The 17,946-nt window shown below is 35.8% G+C and overlaps 2 protein-coding genes across 6 annotated transcripts in view; one reads left to right on the top strand and one right to left on the bottom strand.

Moving 5' to 3' along the window:
- LOC132037554 (two pore calcium channel protein 1B-like) overlaps positions 1–12,038 on the top strand; it is a 28,885-nt gene extending 16,847 nt beyond the window's left edge. For 3 of the 5 annotated variants that reach the window (XM_059428081.1, XM_059428080.1, XM_059428084.1), the window contains 14 exons: positions 104–176; positions 957–1,022; positions 1,100–1,243; positions 2,264–2,321; positions 4,589–4,696; positions 5,941–6,004; positions 6,746–6,914; positions 7,257–7,321; positions 7,604–7,694; positions 8,568–8,654; positions 10,588–10,668; positions 11,336–11,367; positions 11,454–11,556; positions 11,735–12,038. In XM_059428081.1, the coding sequence (XP_059284064.1) occupies positions 104–176; positions 957–1,022; positions 1,100–1,243; positions 2,264–2,321; positions 4,589–4,696; positions 5,941–6,004; positions 6,746–6,914; positions 7,257–7,321; positions 7,604–7,694; positions 8,568–8,654; positions 10,588–10,668; positions 11,336–11,367; positions 11,454–11,535 (1,120 nt within the window). In that variant the 3' untranslated portion in view covers positions 11,536–11,556; positions 11,735–12,038. The remainder of the gene's footprint in view (positions 1–103; positions 177–956; positions 1,023–1,099; positions 1,244–2,263; positions 2,322–4,588; positions 4,697–5,940; positions 6,005–6,745; positions 6,915–7,256; positions 7,322–7,603; positions 7,695–8,567; positions 8,655–10,587; positions 10,669–11,335; positions 11,368–11,453; positions 11,557–11,734) is intronic. The other 2 variants (XR_009409923.1, XM_059428082.1) reach the window with 2 other exon arrangements.
- Positions 12,039–12,543: 505 nt separating this feature from the next.
- Positions 12,544–17,946, bottom strand: LOC132037555 (putative ubiquitin-conjugating enzyme E2 38). The gene is made up of 6 exons (XM_059428085.1): positions 17,754–17,946; positions 14,716–15,291; positions 14,522–14,585; positions 13,896–14,035; positions 13,496–13,807; positions 12,544–12,981 (listed from the first exon to the last, which is right to left on the bottom strand). The coding sequence occupies exons 1-6, from the start codon at positions 17,811–17,813 to the stop codon at positions 12,739–12,741; spliced, it is 1,395 nt and encodes a 464-aa protein (XP_059284068.1). The 5' UTR covers positions 17,814–17,946; the 3' UTR covers positions 12,544–12,738.

Below are 17,946 nucleotides of genomic sequence, written 5' to 3'. Positions count from 1 at the left end.
ATGGATCTTCCTCATGTCATTGACTTTTCGTTTCATGTACAGCTGTCATGGTTGTACATCTAGGAGTAGACATTGAAATACATTATGTTTTGAATGTCTTCAGGACGATACCAGAAATTCCCAGAGATGATTTTGAGTTCGTATTCAACAAGCTGGATGTTACTTGTGACTCTATGGTACTTATGAATCTTTTAATTAACTGATGCAGTGAGGTGATTCATTTTTGTTTATTCTCCCGTTTTGATTTGTACACATTTGAATTGTTGTCATTATTGAATTTTACTGCCTCTGCTCTATCTGTTTTATATAGATTGGATAAGGACCATCACAATGATGCCCCCATTATATTTATTAAGGCTCTAGCAGAAATTTTGTTCTTTGCCAACACATAATAGCAACTATGGTTCTTGTCTTGCTATTATGCTTTAGCTCCGTTTTCTTTGTTACAATTTATCTTGTGGATTTTTTTTGGGTAAAGGGTCAAATTTGCCCCTGGACTATGCGAAATGGAATAGATTTACCCTCCATTAATAGTTGGGGTCAAATATGCCCTCACTGTTACTAGTTGGGGTCAAATTTTCCCCTGAACTATGCGAAATGGAACAAATTTGCACTTATTTTTAAATGGTGGAAGCTTAGCACCGGTGATGCCACGTGTCACGCAATTAAGGATTACGTTTTTTAAATGGAGGATAAATTTGAACCTTTCGCATAGTTTAAGGGCAAATTTGACCCTTTCGCATAGTTCAAGCGCAAATTAGACCCTTCCCCCTAATTTTGAGTTTTAAATTTTTGTTCTTCTTTTCTCTCTTCGCGCCACTACCTCTACTGCCAATCACCCTTTCTTCCTTCTTCCTCCTTGTGAAGGAAGTCTGTTCTCAATCATGAATTTGCTTGCATTGTCTTCCAATTTTGCTGTTCTACTCATCTCATGAATTCCTTTGTTTGAAGTGCAGATAAATTTGGATGAATTTGCTAGACTATGCAATGTCATTGCACTAAAATTTGAAGAGAAAGATTCAGTGAGTCCATTTTTCCCCTTTCAATTAAAACTTTACAGGTTGTAATGGTAAATCTCATAAGCTGCTTTCTGTTGCAGCGGTCAATCTTTGAGACATGTCCAAAACTCTATCATTCACCAGCATCAAAGAAGTTGAAAGACTTCATCCGAAGCCCTACATTTGAGTCCATAATAGTGTTCATTCTCCTTGTCAATTTTGTTGCTGTTATTGTTGAAACTACGGTATGAATCAAAGCCATCTAAATCTTTAGTTGAACTTTGGATCAAGTTAATTATATTTCAGTGAGTAGCCCCAGCCTGTAGGACTATAAGAGGGTTGTCTTGTTTGAACATAGAAAAATGATATCTTTTAATTGCTTACAATAATGTCTATAAAGTAAAAATGATGGAGACAATACATTACTCTCCAGGTAACGATCACTGACCCTCAACCTGGTATTAATTACCAACTGCCTGATTGTTGTAGTTGTTAAGTTTATGTTTGGCATCCTTCCCTTTGTTATAAGAAGAAGTTCCACCAAACCCCATCGCACCTTGTTACAGAATGTACATAGACACCTAATGTAGATAGGCAACTTCTCATATAGTATCCGTAGCACAATTATAGCCTTATAGGCAGAGATATTTAGGATTTTTTATTTTTATTTTGTTTCCTTAGATATATTTAGTTGTACATGTATAAATAACTCTCATTCTTGGAGTAATACTACAAGGAAGTTCTTCCACATTCTTGTTTATTGACACACATGAACATTGAATTTCTGACAACTAAGGAACTTTTCTCTTCTGCTTTGGCTACTGTCTAGTGCTTTCTTACTGTGTGGGTGCAATGTCAAGAATGTAGGATCTATGTCTGATTAGTATAACATAGTGCCACTGTTAAGCTTCCATTTAACTACCTATAAACCATCTCTTCAGATCTTTTATTTTGAAAGGACTGGCACCATTTTACTGACCATTTGACTTCGGAAAGATCTAATCTACATTCTCATAGGAAAAAGAAAGACAGTGGACTTGAGATCCTCACATGATATTATCCACCAGTTTCTCTCTCTTTTTAAAATTTTATTTTAATGGATGTCATTGAGGAATCTTTCCTTTGCGGCTGAGTTTTTGCGTCCATGCGATGAAACAAAGACTTCTGTGCTTCAAGAAATATCCTGTTCCTTCTTCCACTATCTATGTCTAAATCTTTTCTAAGTTCAGAATTAATCTCACTAATTTACTGCTGGTGAATTCTAGCTTGATGTGCAGAATAACTCGGCTCAAATCTTTTGGCAGAAGGCAGAGAATATCTTTGGTAAGTTGCATAATAAGTTTCACATCTTGGCACCATTTATTTTTTCAAAAATACTCCTTTTTCATTAATCACGGTCTGGTTGTAGTTTGACTTTGACCACAATTGCTAGAAGTTATTTTCTTTTTTTTTTATAAAGTAAAATAATTTTATAAAAAATATTTGTATACCAAACACAAAAAGTAGAGATCCTGCAAAAAAATTATGATTCTCTACAAAATGCATCCAATCTTCTATGCACATTGGGATCTCATGGGTGCCCTAAAAAGAAACCAAAACTAAGAAGCTATTCCTGAAATATATAAAGTCGGTCTCTACTCTCTACCCCGTTAAAGGCTCTCATGTTTCACTCCCTCCATGGGACCTACAAAGTGCAAGTGGGGCAACACTTCCCATCACAACTGTGTTGCCGCCTTGCATGTAACAGTAGGTGATCCACAGCCGTGCCCACACATTTGCTCATGACGCACCAACTGGCGCATGCTATCCTCCTCTTTCTCAGGTTTCTCAACTGTCAGCACTGCTCTACCACTGCCAACCAACCAGAGAAACACACCTCTCTAGCAGTGTTATCAAAGGCGCGCTTTAAGCGCGCTTAAGCCCTGAAGCGAGGCTCAAAACATGTTGAGCGCTTCGCCTCGCTTTATGTGCGCTTCAGTGTCGTCATCAAGGCTCTAAGACATACTTTTCCTTGCCAATGAGCCTCTCTTGAGGAGGTGACACTAGATGATTGATATTTCACTTTATCTTAATATTTTTACAATTTCTTTGTCCATTTATTTGTTATTCATGCTTATTATTATTAATCTTGGACTAAACACATATATATTTGTATTTTTGCACCATTGCGCTTTTTTTCATTAAAGCCCACGCTTTATATGCGCTTCGCGCTTAAAGCCCCAGCTGACCTTAGAGCTTTTTTCGCGCTTTTCGCTTTTGATAACACTGCTCTCTAGGCGCTCTAGGTATCCAATTTGACATGTGCGGGAAACCTGATTCCTCCCTCACCAACAACTTTTGGTGAATGATATAACAAGCAATTGGCTGAATATACAAGTGTTCATAAAAATCCACAATTGCTCTTCTCAGCTCCTCCTCGCTTCATACACCGCCCATCCACTTCTTTAGATCATATGAAAGTCCTCCCATTTTCCAATCTAATTCTCCCTCGTTCAACCACAAGGCCTCTATTTTTCTCTCCAACTAGCCTCCTAGGCTATTGCCAACAAAACTAACTCCCTCGTGAACTCTTTCCTTCGCCTGAACTCCCACACCCATTCCAGTCTTTCCACCCCCCACCTACCCTCCACAAACCTCTCTATTTCACACCCTTGTATGCCCTTTCAGCAATTTGACCTTCTGTGCTAGCCAGAATGATGGTTTGCCTGTGGCATCACAGCTTCTCCACTCCCGCTCTATTCGAACTCTGTTGTCTTTAGCCACATATTCTTGAATCCAAAAAGGGCTCGTGTGTGGGCAAGCAGTCTGAGATCAACCTGAAGAAAATGGCATGCAGCATATTCCGTATGATTTCCTCCCAAATGGTGGACACGAAAATCTGCCAAGTTTTAATTTTGATGTTGAATCTTGTCACCTAGCTGAAGTTTATCTAGCCTTTGTCAAAGGAAGATAAATAAGAAAATAGTTATCGGTGAACACCGAGAACTTCTCTATTCCCCTGAATAATGTTCTACACCCTACTCTTTCCTATAGGAATCAGATAGTATTAAAGCCTCCTCATTACCAACATGAAGGAAGTAGACAACTTCTCTCAATAGCTTTCCTTTGACCCCTCCCTGGCCAGCTCATTCACTCCCCAAAAGTCCTTCTCAACCCTGCTATTTTTATTTCTAATTCTGTACACCAGGACAAACTCTCCTTTTGTTACCTCCATAGTTTCCATCGACAAGTGCAAGAAACCAGATTTCTCTCTGTATTGAAACTCTCTATTCTATTTGTTTATTTTTTCTTCATCCCAGTTAGAGTTGTTCCAACCCATTTTCTTTAGTGAATCGGTTCATATTTTCTCTACAGACTGGTTCGTATGTTGTCTTCTACAGTCAATTTACTCCTTAAGACCTCAGAAACTCGACTTTGGAGAAATTAATAAGAATATTCCAGAATTTCTTTTGCTATCCTTATGCCTTGGTGCTCTCAGTTAAAAATTGAGCATTGTGCTTCGCAGGACCTCGTCTTAAAATAGTTGTGTCATGCTTAATTCTTCAAGTTAAGCTTATTAGGCTTTTACCATTTTCTAATTTGTTGAACAGGCTGGTTGTATGTCATCGAGATGGCACTAAAAGTTTACACCTATGGCTTTGAGAACTATTGGAGGGATGGTAAAAATCAATTTGATTTTTGCATCACTTGCGTCATTGGTAGGTTGCAGAGGTTTTAAAACCTGATTGATTTCTCTTTGTAAATTATGTATCGGAAGTACTGCTAGCACTTGGATTGATGTTTTTTATTCACCCCAAATTGTTTTGATCCTACTTGAATTTCTCAGAATTATCTCTCTTCATACTTATCTGCAACTAAAGTAAGGTTTTATCTGAAGGTGTCATTTGAAATGTAGCTATATCAGTACGCCTTTTCTGGATCTCTTCCATTATTGATTTTAGCTCTTGTTTTTTTCTGCTAAATATGTATTTTCAAATCTGTTAATTTCCTTTTTCCACGTCAGTCACTCAGTTGAGTTCTCAACTTGTCTTCTTTAATCCCAAAAATAGACAGTTGATTAACCTTTCCTCTTTTATCAAATACGTGGGATTTTAAGAATACATGCCTTTATATATTAAAGCTGCAATTACTGTTGTATTTGATTTATTGTATAAGTGCAATTATTTCTTTGTCAAATGAAGTTTTCCTCCACGGATTTTCTTGATATTCTAGGAAGGAGAAAGAACTGTAGAGTATCTTCATTGATTTGCTCGGGATAAATTGGTGTTATTTAGCTTTGTTGAGGGATAAATTTGAGTCCATCCACCCTAGAATAATTGCATGTTTCTTCATTTTGACTCTGTTATGTGTTGATTTATTGAGGACTTTTACCAACCTCTCCTTTTTATTTACTCTCAAATAAGAGTTGTTCTTAAACTAAACTAACACTCAAGTGATTTGTCTCAGCATGTCTACTAACAACATACTTTATGTGTTTTTTCTATTATAGTTTGTTAGTGTGGGTGGTAAAGTAATCATGGCATGTAAATAATGGACAAAGGGAAGAGATAAGAAATCTAGGCTCTTAATTTACTTGGAACAAATAAAGTAGTTGGATTTGGAAAACGTGAAGGAAAAATAGGATCTCATGTTGGGAGATGGTAACTTATGTGAAGTACGGTGCTCACATGAAAGATATGCAAACTTCCAATAATTTTACTTCGTTTACAGGAGGCGGTTGCTTGTTCTTTTGCAAAATATAGTGGATTATTATCTGTAATAGTTTTTTATTAATGTTCTCTGATAAATAACGTAAAATTATTTGAATCGATTGTTTGTCAAGTTCTTAGCTTAAAATTTAACTTCTTACTTATGTGAAGTTGTGGACATAGTGAGATTGCTAAATCATTTCTCAGATGTTACTGATGTTGACTCATTTTATGGATAATTGCATGTTTCACAGTTACTGAAGAAATGACTACTCTGGTAGGCCCTCATGGTCTGGGTTTCATGTCCAACGGAAATTGGTAAAGGCCTTAATAGCTTATTTTGCAGTGACTAAAAATTCACGCTTTTTTGCTGTTCTTGAGTAATTTAATTATTTTCCAGAGTATGTTACCATAGACAAGTAAAAGATTTTGAGGCTGTGAAATAGAATCTTGTCTTAATGATTTGGTTTCTGTTTTTATTCCTCAATGATGGATTTGTGTTTTTTATTTTTATTTTTTTATTTTTTATTTTTTTTGGCTGTCTTTTGAATGCTAGTCTTTAGGCGAAGAGTTAATAAGAATTATGAGCTAGAAGATAGAGACTGATGAGAAAATTCCCAATTTTCCTTTTGAGGCTTGTATCTTCTTTTCTTTTAGAGATAGTGAACCTGCATTGGGCATAATATCATCTACACTTTGTATAATCTCCGGAAAGATGAAGAGTGGACTGATCATGTAGACTATATTGCTCCAGAATAATGGTAATTTAGCTTACGTCTTACCAAAGAAGATTGTAATTCAAAATCTAGTTCAAAAGTATGGCATATTAGCTGGAAGCAATTCAAAAAGCTATATCTTCTGTCCTAATAAATTAGTAAATTCAACAGTTTCATGTAACTGCCTGAGAAATGTGCAACCATAAAAGAATGACAAATGTACTGTTGAGTACTTACAGTGGTCAGCAACAGGGTTGCACAATGTGCACGGTCTTTTCTTTCAGATGCTTTACAATTTAGCGCTCCTGTGATAGTAATTGCTTCTGTTTGCTGGTGTTTACAGGATTCGCTATCTTCTTATCGCAAGAATGTTGCGTTTCATAAGACTGTTGATGCACATTGAGCGATTTCATGCTTTCGTTACCACATTTTTGACCCTCATACATTGTCTGCTGCCATACCTGGGGACCATATTCTGTATCTTATGCATTTACTGCTCTCTTGGTTTACAGGTATATTTGATTCTTTGCTGCTATCACTTTGCGAACCACTCCATCTTGGATTTCATTTCTCTCTTCTGCTTGTTGCATGTAAAAGCTTTCAAAATTCTTGTCTTGAAGCAGTAGTGAACCCTGTATGTTTTTAAAATATTCGCCAACTATGTCCTCAAAATTTGATCTATTTCTCAGTTAGAATTCCTTTGGAGGCAGAGCATAGTCAATATGGCATCATAGAAGAAACTCATGTGCCTTTTTCCTCATCATTTTTTAATCGATATTACACTATTGCGTACCTAACTTTTTTCTAGCCTCCTTCTGCCCTTTTACCCTTAGTTCTGTTTTTACCTTGTGCAGATCTTTGGGGGGATTGTCAATATTGGAAACCCCAAGTTACCCAAGACTGATCTTGCTGGTTATGAGTATCCTTTTGTCAATTGTTAAATTCCTGCAAAGTATTTAGCAAGTCATTTTTCTTCACAAACAACGAGGAGACAATGGTTTCTCGTGTCTTGATTATCTTCTTAGAACAATAGATATTATCATTTGAAGAGAAAAAAAAGAAACAATCTATTAAAAGAAAAAGAAAAAAAGGAACAATCTGTTTTATAGGATAATATCAAGATCCTATTTTATTTTTCAAATATTCTTGTAGTTTCTACTTGGAAGTCAATTGGTCGACTTTGTTTCCTTGACAAGCTGAGCTATTTGCTTTTTAACTTCAATGACTATCCAAATGGCATGGTGACACTTTTCAATTTATTGGTGATGGGAATCTGGTCACCGTTGATGCAGGTATTCTTATCTTAGGGTTTCCTCAATTACCATTATATCTGCTTAGAATCACTATTTGCGCATAAGGGCCATCTTTTGTAATGCATATTCAACACAAAACGATCGTGTTTGTAACGGAAAAGTTTAATGAACCAGCAATTTCAAATAGGTCTGAGGAATGATGATTTTGGTGATGGAGCCTAGCCAACTCCTGAAGTGACTGCATTTTAGTGTTGTTACTTTTCTCTGTGCTCTGATAAAACAATATAGAGTGTAAAATGATTATCTTCGGAAGCAAAAATTTACTTTACCATTGAGATGTGTTAAATATAAAATAGTTAATGTATGGGTCGATTATACATAGTACTTTATTTTATTTCCTTTTGTAAATATTTTCTGATATATATACACTAATACACACACACGCACATACACAAAGAGTGTGTAGGCAGACTACACGTTAATGACTCCCAATTCCTAGTCTTATGGTTAGATGAAAATGAGAATGTACAGACAAAATATGTATAGACAATATGTGTACACTTGTAGAAGGATAAATATTTGCAGGAGATATACAACGTCACACATCATTTGGATTAGGGTGTCAAATGGCATATATAATGTAAAGACAATGTTTTTGAGGATTCAATGAACCTATAGAAACCTAATAAATCTTACAGTAACCTGTACCGAGATGTCATTTGTTACAAGTTGATATAGTTTTTGCATCTCATGCATTTTGCTTTAACATGCTAATATATGAGAATTGAGATGAATAATACCTGTTTTGACAGTTCTGACCTAGCTGCTTTCCTAACTTAATGGCTTCTAAGTAGGTTATATCTTATTATCATGTGTTGTCCAAGTACTGATAATTTGCTTTTAACATTTCAGAGCTACAAGGAACTGACAGGGACCTCCTGGACTTATGTCTACTTCTTCAGCTTCTATCTTATTGCTGTTTTATGGCTATTAAATTTGGTAACTATCCATGTGAACTTTTTGCAAAATGCTCTAGACCTTCAGTGGAGATTTATAGACATAGATGAAAACCAGATGATGTTAAAGCCAACTTCTCATGTAGAGGTAACTACACATAAGTTCATTGTATCAGTCTATCAGATAACATAAGCACATGACCAATGTGTCCATTTGGGTAAATTGAGGGTACTTTTCCCATGGGCTGCTAGCTTCTAGATCCTAGGTACTTGTACGTGTGTTACATTAATATCCAGTTGTTTTCTATGGTTTATGTGCCAGCCTTGTGTATGCCTCCTCTTCTCCTAATGCATTGCAAACTGTAATATTGACTTATTTTTGCCTTAACATGTTCATGAAATGATGTCACATTTGTGTGCTTTTAAAGTTAAAAGTTCCTTACTTCTAAGAACTATTTATTTTCATGAGTTGACTTATTCCATGTCCTAAAATGACGTCTTTCTATACCTAATAATATAATGCCTTAGTTCCTTAGAGTATGAAGTATGTACTGAGATATCATTTTGTCCCTCCATCCAATTTATATGATACAGCCTGGATTTCGAGAGTCAAATGACTTTTTCTTAGACCACAAACTTTTCATATGCCTTTTAAATATTATGAATTGTTAATTATTGTGACTTATATACTTCTTAGTTAGTTTCCAAAATTTAAATTTTATTTCAAAGAACTTAAAGATACGATACCTGAATTCGCAGTCAAAACTAAGAAGTATGACTCTCAAAATAGACAGAGGGAGTAAATATTTTCCCACCTGTATAAGACATCTGACATCATATATATTCCAATTCCTCTTCAAGCTAACCACCGTGCTTTCTTGCTGGTAGTTTCTAGATCTTTATATTTCCTTGTTGTATTTGTATATGGTCGATTTAAAATTTTCATAAATGGGAAATGTTTGCCGAAGTACTAACATTATTTTTATGCATATAGTAATTAAAATTTTATAGAGTTTGCCTATTGGGAGCCATTATTAACGGGAATTTGGACTTTTTCTGAACCACCATCGATAATTCATTCACGACTCAACTTACCATTTTCTTTATAACCAACTGTGGGGATTTCATGTCCCTCCTCAGCCGTGTTCACATTATTAGCCTCTTAGACTTTCCATCTCAGCAGCCCTTCTCAAGGGGTCAATCAAAAACCAATCCGTTTTAGTATCCAATGCTGTGGATATAATAGAATGACCTGAATGACGAGGGCTCTGCTTGATTTGAAGTTGCTAGATTTGTTCTAAATGGCTAGTAGGCGTAGTTTTGCTCTACTGTGTATTGCCCTTTGATTCATGCTTGTGTGTGTTGGGTCTTGTCTTTCCATGTTGTTTTATCATAACTTCTTTGCTCTTGTTATTTCTCATTTTCGCATTGCTTTGATTTGCTTGTCTGTATCTGACTCTTTTCCCTTGTTTTCTTTTGAGCCGAGGGTCTTTCGGAAACAGCCTCCCTACCTTCCAAGGTGGGGGTAAGGTCTGCGTATACTTAACCCTCCCCAGACCCCACACTGTGGGATTCAACCGGGTATGTTGTTGTTGTTGTTGGCTAGTCAAAATGGTCTCAAAAACGTAGTTAAGGATGTAGAAATAATGATATCAATTAGAAGATGAATGAAGTTAAGGGTCAAACATCTTTTTCTTGATAATATTACTACTATATATGTGTATTATATTCTTTACCAAGGGCCCAAGGCGAGGTAGCATAAAATATCCTATTACTGTCGAATACTTCAGAAGTTGCCATTGCATCTTTTAAGTTTCTTAGAAACTGTTTAACTTTTTTGTTTGACTTCTCATTTACTTTCTCTTTGTGTTCTGACACTTCCTTGTTTACTAGGAATTCATCCTTTGTATAACCCTATAGCATGCGTCAATCCTTAAACAGTACTAACACTTCACCTTTGGTTGGTTCTCTTTCAGATTGTAGTATTTGTCTTGGAAGCTTTTCAAGCAGAAATGAACCTAAAGGCTTCAACAAGAAGTGTGGATGGCGACAAGAAGGTTAGTTTTTGAAACCTGCATCACTCGTTCTCATGGAGCAAAACTGTTATTACTAGTTCTAGCGTGTTTTTTGGATTTCTCGGCTCATCATAGAAATGCTTTGTTACAAATTACAGTCATGAATATTATTCCCTCTTTGATTTACCAGGTAGGTCAAAAGATAGAAACTGAAGCTCTTGTCAAATCACGATTTTAAAATATCACTGCTAAATCTAGTAGCACATGGAAACGACACCAAAGAGTATCGGATAAACGCAAATTTTCATCCATAATTAGGTTGTGCAACCTAAACCCTGATTCTCAGATTATTCCTTCAGTTACAGAGTAAAAAAGACTTTCTTTTCTTTGTATTCTCATCTTGCTTCACCATATAACCCTCAAACAGTTCTAGACTTTCATGTCTTTTTACTAGCCTACCCTGTGGTTATCTCCTTTATTCTTGAATCAGTCCGGTTCTAGACCAGCCATTATGTACTAACTTGGAGATTTGCATTTCTTATATCATAACATTATATTGTCTTTGCTGAATGATACTGGAACTGTTTATAGACTTCATTGCTGAAGTAGTATTATTTAATGATGTTAAACTAAGAGAAATTTTCAATGATTTAACCTATTTTCTGATTGGCAACTACTTTGAGACCTGAATTCCTTTTTTGTAATATAGGAAGAAAGAAGAGAGCAGCGACGTCCAGTTGGGTATGTATGATTTAATGATGTTAAACTAAGAGAAATTTTCAATGACTTTACCTATTTTCTGATTGGCAACTACTTTCGTTGCACAGTGCTAAGACTCGGAGACACAAATTAGATGATCTTCACCGTCGCATGTCTTGGTCTGAACGAACACAACGCTCCAGTCCATAAGTTTGTCTGTTTTCTAGCCTGGTAACTTGTTTAGACTTCTCTGTTTATTCGAGCATTATTCTTTTCCCCCGGAGACCTTCTTTGATGTTGCAACCTTTTCATAAACATTTTATGTTTGTAAATTTGAAATGGAAAAGGAAATTCTTGCATGTTCTGAGATAATCTATTCAGTCGTAACAATTTATCTCCTTAATTTCAGCTTTATGCGATACTGTGCTTCAGAAGTTCAGTAATGTTGGACCTGGTGGTGGATAAAAATCCCAATTGATGACCTACTTGTATATAGTTGTGAATTGTGGTGTACTCCTCTCCCGGTGTAAATTTTCATCGAGCCAATTGCAACATTTTCACTTCTCCATGGATATATGTAATGGTTTGAGTGAAGCTTCATTTTTCTGCAGTTTTGGTCTCTATATACTGTGCATTGCTGGGATGTAGCTTTGTGCTTTGTATTTCAAACATTCAAGTTGAAACAAGATGAATTACAGCAATTTTCAGTTTTATGCTCTCTCTCTCTCTCTCTCTCTCTCTCGTGATTTTGCTCATCTCCTGAATATGATTGTTAATCCTAGTCCAAAAAGCAACTTTTGGATAATAAACTCTAATCATGGAGAAGTAATCTTGGCAAAGCATTCAAATCCTTTATATCGCTGGTTAATAGAATCCAGTCATAGTATGATGCTCTGCAAGAAAAATGAGAAGAATCTTTGCCCTTAAGTTAGGTATTATCCCAATGATGTACAGCCCCTTAGAAATATCAACCTTTGAATTCTGATAATGAAGTTCACATAATTTCAATTTCGAATTTATCGAATTTGAGTTATATTTGTGGTGTCCTACATAAACAAACTGTCACCACCATCACCTCCACCAGTAAAGGCGAGAGTTCGCATTTCTCAAGTCATTCATGAAGACATAGTTATGCTCTCTGAAATATTACGATACTATCTGGTGATAGATTTTATCTATAACTTTTGTTCCACCTAGAATGGCTTGACAATAGGCCAATTTCCTACTGCAGAGCACAAAGGCATCCGGTTTTATCTACATTCAAAAATTAGAGTTTTTATGTACACGAAATTGTGAACGGCACCTAAAGCAAGGTAAAAGAGGTGATCATAACAGTCAGAAAATGGACCATTCAGCAAAGACAACTTGTGATATTCATATTTTAAGAACTGATGGGTAATCAATCCTGTAGGGTTAGGCACGAAACCGGTCACAATCCTTGGCACCATTCTTGGTGAAAAGGGATATAAGTCCATTCAGCATTCTGGATACTGATTCCCTGAATATCGTTGAGCTCCTCTCTTCGGTTGCACTAGCACCCTGGACCATTCCCTTGACCACAGAACCAACTGGAGCTCCATTGATATATGCCTTGCATGCAGAGAGAATGTCTGCAGCATGGCAACGGAAGTGACCAATGACAAGATCTTCAAAATGCTGCATGCAAAATAAAAGAATTAGGGAATGCCAGATAATATTAATATATTAAAAGAATATTAAAAGAATATAGATTCACAAGTAGCCTCAAGAAATAAATGCATACTTAGAATTCTCTTGGATACTACTGCACAAGTAACCTTAAGAAGATGTATACTTTAAATTCTCTCCCCAAGAACAAAGCTAGAACAAAGCTAAGTTTGCGACACTTACATCTACATACATCCATTATCACCGACTATACAAAACAAGAAAAAAATTGATGGACTGAGAAAAAGTTTGGATTGCCATTTGGTTTGAAAATACGTAAATGACTGTTTGAATACATGTGACTTAGAGTAGAATAAGTTTTGTTTTCAACTTTATAGCTTTTCCCATGGAGAATAGACAATTAATTAATTGAAAGAAATTATGCCACCACGTGGAACCTTGTTTCCAAAACCAGTACATTTGGATGTTACTAACAGAATAACTGAAGGAAGTAGAAGTTGACAAAAACGATCCATGATCATACCTTTGGTGGCCTCCTCAATGTGTATGTCATTGTCTTCAAAGACAGAACAAAAACATCTTCATTGTAAGCTTTAGATCTCCTCTCTCCCTCAGGTCCAGGATATGAAGCTTCATATCCAGGCTCATTAAAGAAAGGCTTTGCATTCAAAATTAGAGCTTGTATTGAAACCAATACTTGCAGCATGGTTGATGACTTAGGCAACCACCTTTCGTTACCTTTGCCAGTCCAAGTGTTCAGAAGACTGAGACAGACTTTTCCACAGTCATACAAGTTGGGATTCAGTCTCAAACCTCCAGAGTAGTAGTAAACCATCTAATGAAAAGGGAATATAAGTAATAAATATCTTTATATTTTCATGCTACAAAATCAAGAAAAAAGAACAGAACACCCAAATACATACTGGTGGCACATCAGGGTAGGTTTGAGGGAACAGGACATCAAACACAAAGAGACCATCATGGTATGGAGTGCCTTGTGGTCCAATAATGACAGCCCTGAGGAGATCCATCCTTGCTTCATAGACCCTTACATATATTGTATCTGAAAGTGAGAGAGGGAGTGAGTTCAACATAAATCCTCAAATAGATCAGATAGATTTAAAGCAGTCTACCAATGACAGGACATCCCACAGAATTAATTCACACAATTTTACTGTAATTCCAGATAAAACAGACAGTGCAGCATGCCAGGATAAAGTCCTAATTTAGCAGCGGATAAGGAAGTTGAGGAGGGGGAAAACCAGAGGAGAAAGGAAGGATATATTCTATCATTTACTTGTGGGGAAAATCAGTGCGTCAAAATATAAATTGCAACGGATGTCATCAGAAACCATACATATCACATGAGCCAATTTATCTATTACAGCCAGCAAAAGAAGGTTAAGAAGGTTAGGTGGAGCAAACATATCACTTTCAAAAGACTTCTACAGTAGGAAACCAACATTGATAATTTAACCAAGACAAAATAAAAAATACAAAACCAACAGAAAAACAAATGATGGTCACCAACTACAAGCAGCTGACTCACCAGGTAAATCATTTTCCAATATTTTCCACTCATCCTGGACTTTCTTGCTCCAGGCCTTAGGTGGCTGTTAAAAAAAAAAAAAAAAAAAAAAAGCAATAGCAGAGGTTAGTACAGCCACATTCATGATTTAAAAAAATAAAATAAAATAAGAAGAAAATGACCTGCAAAACACAAGAAATTCCCTTACAAGTTACCTGTTGCCCCTGGAAGCCCAAGTTACTGTAATGATGATCTGAAAAGTCCTCTACCACATCAAAACGCTTAAAATTTTGATACTTTTCGAGTAGTTCATCTTCAGTTTGCTCTTCCTTTCCACGAGAATTTGACCCTCCAGACACCAGAGAACCGCTTGAAGCAGAGCCCTGAGTAAAGCTACTACTTGCAAGCGTATGAACTGTGGGATTCGATGTCTCAGCACCTGCCAGATGACTCGAAGAGCTAACCTGGGGAAGCGCTTTTGTACTAGGAGCAGGTTGATTTAACCAAGAAACTGATGCCTCAACACCAGCAGGCAAATCAACATTATCAAATTGTGCCTGCATACTCAAGTAATCACACTCATCATCATCATCATTATCGTAATACATATAGTCATCATCGTCATCATCATAGTTTGACACATCATCATCACAATCATCCATCCCATCGCCTCCGTCATTTTGATCTTCATGAAACGTGAGGTCTGAATTGGAACTGTTGTTATTACCAGAGGCAAGAGATCCAGATGTGGACCCAGCTACAGTATGTGAATTATCCTTAGTAATAGCCTCCTGTAAGTGAAACAAACTAAATAAATATGCCAAGGGCTTCAATATTCGAATCGTAAACTAATTTATGCATGCTAGAAAATGCAAAATTACAATATTGTATGCTACTCTAGTACTGAAGTATAGGAATCAACGGCTGCGTACACCCCACCCTCCGCAGGCCCCACTTGTGGGACTATACTAGGTATGTTGTTGTTTGTCGTAAAACTCAAGCTCTTTCTTATCAGAATAGATAAGAAAGTAAACAAAAGAATTCTTTTCAGAACCCCAATACATTTATGCATATAACTAGAATAGCACGGCTGCATGCACGATTTCAAAATTCCTTTTCTGCTTTTCGAAACCCTAAGCCCCCTGCCCAGGAGTCGTTGTTGATTCAATTTTTTTATTTTTTTTTATTTTTGGGGGGGTGGGGAATAAGAGTGTTGACCCAAATTCTAAACCTGTTCATTCCATGGCTTGCCTTACCACTGAGCAAACTCTCTTATGGACAACAATTTCAAAAATTCTCTTCAAGACTATTTACTTTATTAAACAATTTCCTCATTCAACAAAGGCTAATTCAACATCCGATCAATTACAATTCTTCGACGATCATACTTTAATATTCCCACAACATATCTAACCACACGAAACAAGCAACCCTAGGCCAAAAAGTCTAACAATGCAACACGTAATAAAGCTCTAAACTTAAGGGCAAAAGGCCAAAAAGTGATCAATTATACATAAAACTACAATTATCAACCCTTCAATACTAACAACCCAACCAAAATCGAATTATAAAGCGATCAACTCCAAGGAAAACCGAAGGTAATTAAGAACGATCACTCAAAGAAGTGAAAAAAAAAAAAAGGAAAATCTGGAGAAATTCAAAATACCTTATTGTGTTTAAGCTTCGATATTCATACTTTAGTACTCACACAACAACATGTCTAACCACATGACACGAACAACCCTATGCCAAAAACACTAACAATGCAACACATAATAAAAGCACGAAACTTAAGGGGCAAACACTGATCATACAGAAAAACATAACAAACTATTATGATCAACCCAACCAAATCGAATTATAAAGCGATCACTTCGAATGCAAAACAAAGGCAACTAAGAGCGATCACTCAAACAAGTAAAACAAAAAATAGAGAAAAAAACATGAGGAATTGAAAGTAACTTATTGTGTTTAAGCTTCGATGATCATACTTTAATACTCACACAACAACATGTCTAACCACATGAAACAAGCAACCCTAGGCCAAACAAACAATGCAACGACGTAATAAAAGATCAAAACTTAAGGGCAAAAACTGATCAATTATACACAAAACTACAATCATCAACCCTTCAATACTAGCAACCCAACCAAAATCAAATTTCAAAGCAAACGAAAGGCAATTAAGAACGATCAATCAAACAAGTAAATGAAAAAATCTTGAGGATTTCAAAATACCTAATTGTGTTTAAGCTTCGATGATCATACTTTATGACTAACACAACAGCATATCTAACCACATGAAACAAGCAACGCCAGACCAAAAACACTAACAATGCAACACGTAACAAAAGCACGAAACTTAAAGGCAAAAACTGATCAATTATACACAAAACATAACAAACTATTATGATCGACCCAACCAAAATCGAATTATAAAGCAAATAAAGGTAATTAAAAGCGATCATTCAAACAAGTAAAACAAAAACTGAAAAATCTTGAGGATTTCAAAGTACCTTATTGGGTTTAAGCCTCAATGATCATACTTTAATACTCGCACAAAAACATATCTAACCACACAATTCAAGCAACACTAGGCCAAAAACGCCAACAATAAAACACGTAATAAAGCTCGAAACTTTAGGGCAAAAAGACAAAAACTGATCAATTATACACAAAAACTATTATGATCAACCCTTCAACAACAATTAACAACCCAACCAAAAATTGAATTATAAAACAAACAAAGGTAAAATGAAAAATGAAAAATCTTGAGGATTTCAAAATACCTTATTGCGTTTAAGCTTCAATGATCATACTTTAATACTCACACAAAAACATATCTAACCACACAATTCAAGCAACCCTAGGCCAACAATGCAACACGTAATAAAGCTCGAAACGCCAAAAACTGATCAATTATACACAAAAACTGTTATGATCAACTCTTCAATAACAACTAACAACCCAACCCAAAATCGAATTACAAAGCAAACAAGGGTAATTAAGAACGATTACTCAAACAAGTAAAACAAAAAAAATGACGTATCTAACCACATGATACGAGCAACCCTAGCCCAAAAGGCTAACAATGCAAAACGTAAGGGCAAAAAAGCCAAAAACTGACACAAAAACTTATAATTGATCAACCCTTCAATAACAATTAACAACCTAACCAAAAATCGAATTATAAAAGCAAACAAACGTAATTAATAGCAATCACTCAAACAAGTGTTAAAAAAATAAAAATTACCTTATTGTTTTTAAGTTTTTCAGCATTTAGAGAAGAAATCTCTTCAATTTCAACGTCCATTGCACAAAATTAACACTAATCTCAAAACCCTAATAAAACACTTGTTATTGTAGTATGTATCAACTGCTACTACTATTTGGGTTTTTGAGAGAGTGATATTTTTGTGTGACTTATCAACTACGTTTTTTTTAAT

Source organism: Lycium ferocissimum, chromosome 11, assembly GCF_029784015.1.
Source record: "Lycium ferocissimum isolate CSIRO_LF1 chromosome 11, AGI_CSIRO_Lferr_CH_V1, whole genome shotgun sequence".
Taxonomy (NCBI): Eukaryota; Viridiplantae; Streptophyta; class Magnoliopsida; order Solanales; family Solanaceae; genus Lycium; species Lycium ferocissimum.
The sequence above is the reverse complement of the archived record's forward strand: the minus strand, read 5'-3'. Positions and strand labels throughout refer to the sequence as shown.